The sequence below is a fragment of the Fibroporia radiculosa genome, assembly GCF_000313525.1.
Source record: "Fibroporia radiculosa TFFH 294 genomic supercontigs, scaffold13985, whole genome shotgun sequence".
NCBI classification, from domain to species: domain Eukaryota; kingdom Fungi; phylum Basidiomycota; class Agaricomycetes; order Polyporales; family Fibroporiaceae; genus Fibroporia; species Fibroporia radiculosa.
In genome coordinates, this window is record NW_012133485.1 from 18,438 (window position 1) to 27,678 (window position 9,241).

At 49.1% G+C, this 9,241-nt stretch overlaps 3 protein-coding genes across 3 annotated transcripts; all 3 read left to right on the top strand.

Moving 5' to 3' along the window:
* Nucleotides 1-577: 577 nt before the first annotated feature.
* Nucleotides 578-2,945, top strand: FIBRA_07587 (uncharacterized protein; the record flags this gene model as incomplete). Its single annotated transcript, XM_012329264.1, has 14 exons — nt 578-841; nt 889-1,003; nt 1,074-1,091; nt 1,143-1,162; nt 1,220-1,231; nt 1,287-1,376; nt 1,404-1,509; nt 1,566-1,711; nt 1,769-1,985; nt 2,041-2,050; nt 2,104-2,397; nt 2,451-2,555; nt 2,596-2,715; nt 2,777-2,945. 14 exons carry the CDS (start codon nt 578-580, stop codon nt 2,943-2,945), a joined length of 1,686 nt encoding a protein of 561 aa, XP_012184654.1.
* Nucleotides 2,946-3,482: 537 nt separating this feature from the next.
* On the top strand, nt 3,483-5,845 carry FIBRA_07588 (uncharacterized protein; the record flags this gene model as incomplete). Its single annotated transcript, XM_012329265.1, has 14 exons — nt 3,483-3,719; nt 3,771-3,885; nt 3,937-3,954; nt 4,006-4,025; nt 4,084-4,095; nt 4,150-4,215; nt 4,265-4,370; nt 4,433-4,578; nt 4,639-4,876; nt 4,934-4,943; nt 5,002-5,295; nt 5,350-5,436; nt 5,494-5,613; nt 5,674-5,845. The coding sequence occupies 14 exons, from the start codon at nt 3,483-3,485 to the stop codon at nt 5,843-5,845; spliced, it is 1,641 nt and encodes a 546-aa protein (XP_012184655.1).
* An 896-nt stretch (nt 5,846-6,741) lies between these two features.
* Nucleotides 6,742-9,129, top strand: FIBRA_07589 (uncharacterized protein; the record flags this gene model as incomplete). The annotated part of the gene is made up of 14 exons (XM_012329266.1): nt 6,742-6,996; nt 7,060-7,174; nt 7,232-7,249; nt 7,308-7,327; nt 7,385-7,396; nt 7,452-7,517; nt 7,566-7,671; nt 7,712-7,878; nt 7,932-8,169; nt 8,222-8,231; nt 8,288-8,581; nt 8,636-8,722; nt 8,783-8,902; nt 8,961-9,129. 14 exons carry the CDS (start codon nt 6,742-6,744, stop codon nt 9,127-9,129), a joined length of 1,677 nt encoding a protein of 558 aa, XP_012184656.1.
* Nucleotides 9,130-9,241: the final 112 nt, after the last annotated feature.

Below are 9,241 nucleotides of genomic sequence, written 5' to 3' on the forward strand. Positions count from 1 at the left end.
GCAGTTGATCTAAACGAATATATTTTTATCCATGTTTATTTGATTTTTCTGATGCGAGCTGCACGGTGAATTTGACTGCTAAAATCACGCGCTAGCCTGCTACACCGGTGCCGGGCTGCTTGGAATTTCACGGACTCTCCCCCGGGATCATTCCGCAGAGTTTTATCCCCCATCCTTCCCTGAGATCTTCTGCCACTGCGGACTCTGAGCGGAGGCGGTTCGTGCGTGGTTTTCTGACTACGCAGATCTGACCGACGGGGTGCATCCGGCGCCGCCGTTTCGTTCCCCCGAGCCCGGCCGTCCGCGCCCTGCAATTACCCCCATACATCTCATCCCCAACAAACTGCGCGACAGGCTCGAAGATGGTATGCTCCCGCAGCAATGCAGGCTGTGAGCTGGAACAAGGATTACTAGCTGGGCGAGGGTCAACGCTGGAGCCGGCGCGCGGCCGAGAGGAACTGAGGAAGCAAACACTGCGGTCGCTCCTATTTAGTATCCCTCCGTACTATATAGACCCACATGCATCTGAAGCCAAACACTCATCCCATCTCCCCCACGCTGCAGGGTTTCCCACATCATGGGCCTGCTCTCACTCGATACGTCCTACCCGCTGCTCGGCGCTGCCCTCCTTGCTCTAGTGGCATGGAAGCTCGTCAAGCTGTTTTCGACACCCCGCAACTCCTGTCTGCGTGACCTGCCTGCCCCCCCGCCTGCCAGCTGGCTATACGGAAACTCGAAGCAGATCTTCGAAGACGACGTCGCCGTGGTGCAGGAGGCGTGGGCACGGAAATACGGGCATGTGTTCAAGTACAAGGGTTTTCTCAGCGTCAGTCTTGTGCCTGTATGTCCGTATGGTGTCCGATAATTATGTTCATTCCTTGGCTATAGCACGACGTTCTCTACACGACGGATGTGCGGGCGCTGAACCATGTTCTTGGCCATTCGAATGACTTTCAGAAGCCGGGCATCGTTCGTAACAACTTAGCTAGCCTCTTGGGAGAAGGTTTGCTATCCTCTGCATCGCCAAGTGCCATCTCATCTGACTTTCTCAACCTCAATTTTGATGCATGAAGGACTGCTGGTAGTCGAAGGTTCGGAATGATCCCTCATTTGTCTGTAGCGTGTATTGACATTCTTGATAGGCGAGCAGCATCGTCAACAGGTTAGTCCGCATTTTATGCCTGTATTTGTTTTCCTGATAGGCTCGGTCGCTGTGCAGAGGAGAATCATGGTATGCTGCCTCCCCACATTGTTTTTAAGCAATGCCTAAAACACGACGATCCCAGAATCCTGCGTTCGGTCCAGCTCAAATACGTGAATTGACGGAGATTTTTGTTGAGAAGGCTATCCAGGCAAGTAAATTGGCATGCCATCTCGTGACATTTATGTTAATCTGATCTTAGCTGCGCGATGTCTGGAGTGCTCATATCTCCAAAATGGGTGAATCTACGCCTATCAATGTCTCCCGTGGGCTGAGCGACATGACTTTTGATGTTATTGGGTTGGCCGGTATATCATTCCCCGGCTATATGCATAGCAATGGGAATGCTGAATGAACGTGATAGGATTCAACTACACTTTTGATAATTTGGATCCCCAACACAAGCCAAGTGAACTCAATGAGGCTTTCAAGATCATTTTCGCACGAGCATCATCTCGACCTTCTATCTTCCCCATTCTCCGGCGGTTTGTTCCATTCTTCAGCCAGATCGTACGTTTTTATGGTTGTCTGCCTTGTATCCAGATCTGAGAACACTCGCATGGACAGCTCAAACTTTCTAGTTTGGAAAGACAGCGAATTATTGCATTTGGTGTGATGAAGCGCATTGGTATGCAACTTGTCAAAGAGAAGAAGGACGAAGTCCTAAAGGCAACTGCGGCCGAGAAGCTTCAGAGTCGTGATTTACTGACGCTGCTGATCAAAGCGAATATGGATCCCAGCATCCCAGAGAGTCACAGATTGTCTGATGAAGATGTTTTAGCACGTACGTCATGGTACGCGCAGGTGTGCATGCATGATCTACTGACACGAATCTACAGAGGTCCCGACGTATGTTCTCGAAAACGGTCGGGGAATGCCGAGGTGCTGATTCACTGTTCTAGTTTTTTGGTAGCAGGTCACGAAACCACCAGCAATGCCACGGCCTGGGCTCTTTTCGCCTTGAGCCAAGCGCCAGAGGTCCAACAGAAGCTGCGCGAGGAAATAATGAACATACCTACTGAAAATCCCTCGATGGACGAACTATCGGAGCTTCCGTACCTGGATGCCGTCGTTCGCGAGACCATGCGCGTGCATGCGCCCGTACCGGTGACGGTTCGTATAGCTACCAAGGACGATGTCATTCCGCTTCACACGCCGTTCACCGATGTGCACGGAAAAATACACGATAGTGTCAGGTACGAGCACAGTTCGCATATACTATTTTCTGGTCTGACAGGCGGCCACATAGTGTGTCGGAAGGGACATACATTGATATTCCGATCCTGGCGGTCAACAGGTCGAAGGCGTTATGGGGCGAAGATGCGTTTGAATTCAAGTTGCGTCGCTCGCGTTTGTATGTATCTTCATGCGGCTGCTTACATCTACTTCGCTAGGCCGGAAAGATGGGAATCTATACCCCCCGATGCGCACACCATCCCCGGCGTATGGGGCAATATGATGAGTTTCTTAGGCGGTCCGCGGGCGTGTATTGGATACCGGTTTTCGGTCATCGAGTGAGTCCCAATGGCCGCGCCTACATGTATATGACCTAATTGTGCGTGCATGGCTTTGCAGAATGAAGGCGCTCATCTTCACCCTTGTGCGTGCGTTTGAATTTGAGCTTGCTGTCCCGGCCAGCCGTATTTGCGCGGCTCGTGCTGCGGTGCAACGTCCTCGCATCCGTGACGAGGATGAAAAGGGCAACCAACTGCCAATGCTCCTAAAGCCGTACAAGCCGTTGTGAGCGTACTATCGAGCGGGGGGGCAAGCTGGGTAGATATATGCGACTCGCAGTCATGGCGGTGTATACATCACATGTGAGCTGTGACGTCAGTTGAGTATGTGTAATAGCAAGGTGTATTTAATTTCAAGATTGTCATTGGAGCGCTGCCTACGATGTTTTGCAGGCGTAAGTATACGAACTGCGCTCTCATGATCCTGAGGTAGTAAGCGCGTGCCAAATGCTTTCCTCTACACATTGAATAAGATGATGACATTTGATCAAATCGGTTTTACTTCTGATAACTCAAGTACTCAAGGCTGAGTCTTGCCCCCCATTGCGCAAATGTCTCGAAGCACGTCTGGAGGTTGTATTTCGTTGGGAGGTTGAGATATTACTGCGGCAGACCTGTCCGCCGCCAGTGGTGACTAATTCGTTCGACTCGAAGTTGCAGATGCAATTGCCACCGCGGGAGGAGAATAGCAGTCAATGCAGTCATGGTTAGACTGGTCAGACTCAGACGCGCCCAAATGAATACATTTCGCTTCCTCTGCATCCACGATGGACCTCTTCCATGTTGCATGGCTAGGCGCGATCTTGGTTTCTCTGGTGTTGTGGAAGCTTTTCAAGCAGGTTTCAGCGCGCCAAATCTCACCATTGCGAGACATTCCGGGCCCGCCTAATGTCAGCTGGCTATGGGGAAACTCGAAGCAGATCTTCAAGGCAGACGTCGCTGTTTTGCAGGAGGCGTGGACACAGCAATTCGGCAGTACCATCAAGTACAAGGACTTTCTTAGTGTGACTTTACTTCGTGTTTTCGTGATGCCTGCTCACCGTCTTATGTACTAGAACGACGTTCTCTACACCGTTGATTTGCGCGCCATAAATCACATCCTTACTCATTCAAATGAGTATCGAAAACCAGAGATCGTTCGATTCAAATTGGCCGCACTTCTGGGCGAAGGTATGTTTTTGCTTTATTCTGGACTATCGCAGACCCTCATCATAGCTGTAGGGTTGTTGTGTGTAGAAGGTACATATTCACGGACTGTGTACACGGAGTGGTTGCTTATTGGAATCACAGGTGAACAGCACCGCCAACAGGTTATTCCAACTTCGTTCAATCGCCAGAATTATGCTGACCGGAATGGACATGACGCAGAGAAGGGTTATGGTACGTTTCTCCAGCCTTGGCTGCTGAACAGTCGACACCAACACTATTCTCTAGAATCCCGCATTTGGACCAGCCCAAATACGTGAGCTGACTGAGATTTTTGTTGAGAAAGCTGTTCAGGTAGGCTAAGCTCCACTTTCCTTGGTCTGCTCACAAAGGCGGTAATCAGTTGCGTGATGTCTGGCGTCAAAGTGTATGTAAGGATGGCAACTCTGCTTGCATCAACGTTAGCAGCGGACTAAGCAAGATGGCATTCGACGTCATTGGGCTAGCAGGTAAGTCATTGATGAGTATCTCGCAGCATTTCAGATCCTCTAGCGATGAATGACTTCCCCAGGATTTAATTATGACTTTGACAGCTTGAACTCTCAGAAGAAGCCAAGTGAGCTCACGAATGCTTTCAAGGCACTCTTTTCACAATCCACATCAAAGCCTTCCATCCTCCAAGTATTGTCATGCTATGTGCCTTTCTTCCGTCCCATTGTACGTCTTAATATCTTTTTTGCTCAAAATATGCTCCATCATTATCTCCGCTTCTCAAAGGCAAAGGCTGGTTCTGTCCAGAAGTCGATATCCATTGCCCATGACTTGATGAAACACGTCGGCCTACAGATCATCAGAGACAGTGAAGCGGATATTATGAGAATGGCTGAGCTGAAAAACACCCACAAAAAAAATGAGACCATGCAGGGTCGTGATTTGTTAACAGTGCTGATCAAGGCGAACATGGATTCCAACATTTCAGAGAGCCACAGATTGTCTGACGAGGAAGTTCTGGCACGTATGTTTGCAAACATTGACGTGTGTGTGTTGGTGAATGACTGATGCACGTGCATAGAGATTCTAACGTGCGTTGTCTATCAAGCCTCATCGTGTCCAAGGCCTACCGCTGAAGACGAAACGCAGCTTTTTGGTCGCAGGTCATGACACGACGAGCAATGGAACGGCTTGGGCTCTTTATGCATTGAGCCAGGCACAGCATGTACAACAGAAGCTGCGTGAGGAACTCTGGAGCGTCCCTACAGATAACCCAACGATGGATGAGCTACTAGAACTCCCGTACCTCGATGCTGTCATACGCGAAACCCTGCGCCTGCACGCGCCTGTGGCCATGGCCAAGCGTGTCGCAACGAAAGATGACATTATTCCACTGCAAACACCGTATACTGACACCCGTGGAAAGGTGCACGACAGCATCAAGTTCGCTCTCATAATTCATATATATCCAGTCATGACTTATTCGATGTATTGCAGAATCCCTCAAGGTACCTATGTCGACATTCCAATTCTAGCGATCAATAGATCGAAGGCACTGTGGGGGGAAGATGCTTTGGCGTTCAAGTTGCGTCCTCCGATTTGTAATGCGAGCGATTACTGATAAATTGTGGTTTCCGCTAGGCCAGAGAGATGGGACTCAATACCTACGGATGTGCAATCTATCCCCGGAGTTTGGGGCAATATGCTGAGCTTTCTTGGTGGCCCACGGTCCTGTATTGGATATCGTTTCTCAATCATTGAGTGTGTTCTGTCCATGTCTACTCATATGGTGCGATACTCACGCAGACTGTCCTCTTTCAGGATGAAGGCTCTTATCTTCACTCTTATTCGTGGATTTGAATTTGAGCTTGCCGTCCCCGCTAGCAGTATAAGCGCGTCTCGGGGTCTGGTCCAGCGACCTCGCGTCCGCGGCGAGGAAGAGCAGGGTGCTCAATTGCCCATGCTTTTGAAGCCGTGTACGCCTCGATTATGAGCCTGTTGTCTCCGACCTTTTAATATTGTAGTTTTCGCCTAATTTTATCTCGCCATCTACCAAGGAAGTCCGTTCTTTGTGCTGCTGTTCCTCTACTCAAGTATGAGTGCGTCATGACGGTGGGAGTAATACTTCTGGATCGCTTCAGTGTTGATGATCTCAAGCGTTGAGCCCATATTTAAACCTCCGGAGCTCGTGCGCAAACTCTCTCGGACCTCAAATTCAAAGTCCAGGAGTCTGAGACTCGCCGGATTCCGTGATCATCGGCTTTGCACTGCATGGACATTGGACATGTATCAAGTTATCCCAAAGCCATCCATCAACTTTAGACTCGTATGCCAGTTGAACTTAGAATGCACTCATCCGTTTGTTTTCGTCAAGGACATCTGAAAAAGAAATTGGAGCCCAAAAACAGATGAATGCATTCTATGCTTTCGCAGCGGAGTCCAAAAGTCAGGACGGCTGGATACGAGCCTACATCAACTTAACGAAAGTTACACTGGCCGGCATTTCCGGAACAATAGCGTTTCGACTTATTTGTGTGAATGTTTGAGGTTTGTCCGAAGCTGTGAAATGCTTGGAAAATGTATTCATCTTCTGCTCGACAGAGGATTTTCATGTAGAGCGCTGAATAACGTGAGTCAATAGACCAATATTTGACAACAGCTTTGGGTGTGGATCTTGCGCCGTAATCCCGACTCTCATTTGAGGGCAGCGATGTTCTCGGAGATGAGATTGCATTTGTATCGTCCCAATGGTCTCGTACCCAGCCGTGCCTGGTTTGCTAGTAAGTCGGCACATTGACCAGGCCGTGAAACACCCGGGCCCATCATTGCGTTCATCAGCATATATAGACCTTGCTTGGGCCGGGCGACTAAGTCCAACCCGGGTCTGCTATGTCGCTGCTTCCTCATATCGCCACATATGCTACTCATTCACTAGCGATAGCTATCACACTATTGGTTTTATGGAAAACCACTAGCTGGTTCTTGGTCAAGCAGAACTCACCTCTACGGCACGTCCCAGGACCTCCCGTTTCCAGCTGGCTATACGGACATGCCAAGGAGATTTATGGATCCGAGATAGCTGTTGTACAAGAGAAGTGGTCGGAGACATATGGCAACACGTTCAAGTATAAGAGCGTTCTCAATGTCAGTCAGCTTCTTCCTCCTTCCCGTACGATTCTGATTAACTGTGATATTTACACTGTACAGCAAGACGTGCTGTACACGGCTGATACCCGGGCAGTAAGCCATGTTTTCAATCATACAGACGAGTACCAGAAACCAGAGGACGTCCGGTCCAGTCTGGCTGAGCTCCTGGCCGAAGGTGTGTCATCCTTCTAGTCAGACTGTTTCCATCAAAGTCTCTAACTATCCACTACAGGACTGCTGGTAGTGGAAGGTATGGAGGCATGCATGCAACTGTTTTCCACAGTTAAATAGATTTTCCATTATGGCAGGTGAACAACACCGTCGACAGGTTACTCATTTTCGCTTCTATGTGAAATTTTTGCTCATTGTATTGACAATATTGTAGAAAAGGGTCATGGTATGTTACCTTTCGTGGAATGCAAAAATCGTGGCACGATAATCACCTTGTCTAGAACGCCGCATTCAGTCCAGCTCAAATACGAGAGCTTACGGAGATCTTCATCGAAAAGTCCATCCGCGTAGGTCATTAAGGACCTCACTCCGTTCACTTGCTAAATTAGTTTTAGTTGTGCAATGTCTGGAAAGATAGAATGCCCGCAAATGGGGAACTTACACATGTCAATATCTGTGAAGACCTGAGTCGGGTGACGTTTGATATCATTGGATTAGCCGGTGAGCTTTACGCACAATAGTTCTTTGATATTTTGCGTAGACGACTTAAATCTACCAGGGTTCAACCATGATTTTGATTCCATGAACCCTGAAGCGAAACCGGATCCACTCACCAATGCCTTCAAAGCTGTTTTCAGGCAATCGTCATCAATGCCCACCATCGTTCGGATGCTGAAGAAATATGTACCTTTTTTCCGTCAATTCGCTGTATGTCCCTTCTCATTTCTCGGCGTTTCTGCTACCAACTTCGTCTGTCATAGGCGAAATTCATTCAGTTTGAACGGGATCAGGCTTCGGCCCGCAGTGTGATGAACCGTATGGGCATGCAGATGATCAAAGAAAAGAAGGCAGAAATTTCGAGCGCAATCGCCGCGGCGGGATCGGACCAAAAATTGAATAGCGTGAATAGCCGAAACTTATTGACGGTGCTGATCAAGGCGAATATGGATCCTAGCATTTCGCCGAGTCAAAGGCTGTCTGACAAGGATGTTTTAGCTCGTATGTCTGTGCACGTCTGTATTCATGTCGACTCACTGATAATTTCACGCAGAGGTTCCGACGTATGTGCCTTGCCAGAACTCGCTAGACTCTTTTGAACAACCAAATCCGCTTTTAGCTTCCTGGTTGCGGGACACGAAACCACTAGTAACTCTACGGCTTGGGCCATGTTCGCGCTGAGCCAGGCACCTGAGGTACAACATAGGTTGCGTGAGGAGCTCCGGAATGTGCCCACGGAAACCCCGACGATGGATGAGCTATCAGCACTCCCATATCTTGACGCCGTCGTACGTGAAGTGCTGCGCCTCTATGCGCCTGTGCCGATAGCTCTGCGCACTGCGGTGAGGGACGATGTCCTTCCATTGCAGACACCGTGGACAGACATATACGGGCAACAGCACGATAGTATCAAGTATGTTCTTATCTTATCTCGCTTGCCCGACGTTATTCAGTGATTGTGGCGCAGTGTTCCCGGAGGGACCCTCATCGATATTCCTCTCCTTGCGATGAATAGATCGAAGGAGTTGTGGGGAGAAGATGCGTTCGAGTTCAAGTTGCGTACCATGAGACCATCATATCTCTGCGTTCTGCTTACATTCTGCTTTCGTGCTAGGCCGGAACGATGGTCCTCGATCCCTGCCAACGCCCGCAGTATCCCGGGCGTTTGGTCCAACTTGACAACTTTTCTAGGTGGTCCACGGTCATGTATCGGATATCGTTTCACAATCATTGAGTAAGCTCTTCTGTCTGGATGCGGTTGTGTGGTGCTAAGTCTGACATTTCCCTTCCAGGATGAAGGCAATCATCTTCTCGCTCATTCGGGCCTTTGAGTTTGAGCTTGCGATCCCAGCCAGCAGCATCAAGGCGACTTGGGGTTTGGTTCAACGACCTCGTATTCGTGGCGAGGAAGAGAAAGGTGCACAGCTGCCGATGCATCTGAAGCTATATAAGCCACTCTGAGCACCACACAACATTTCCTGCGATGATTATTTAAACGCTCGTGTATTTTTGCGACCATCAGTTGGACTCACAAGCATAAACTCTGGTCTCGTCTTATATATATATATATATA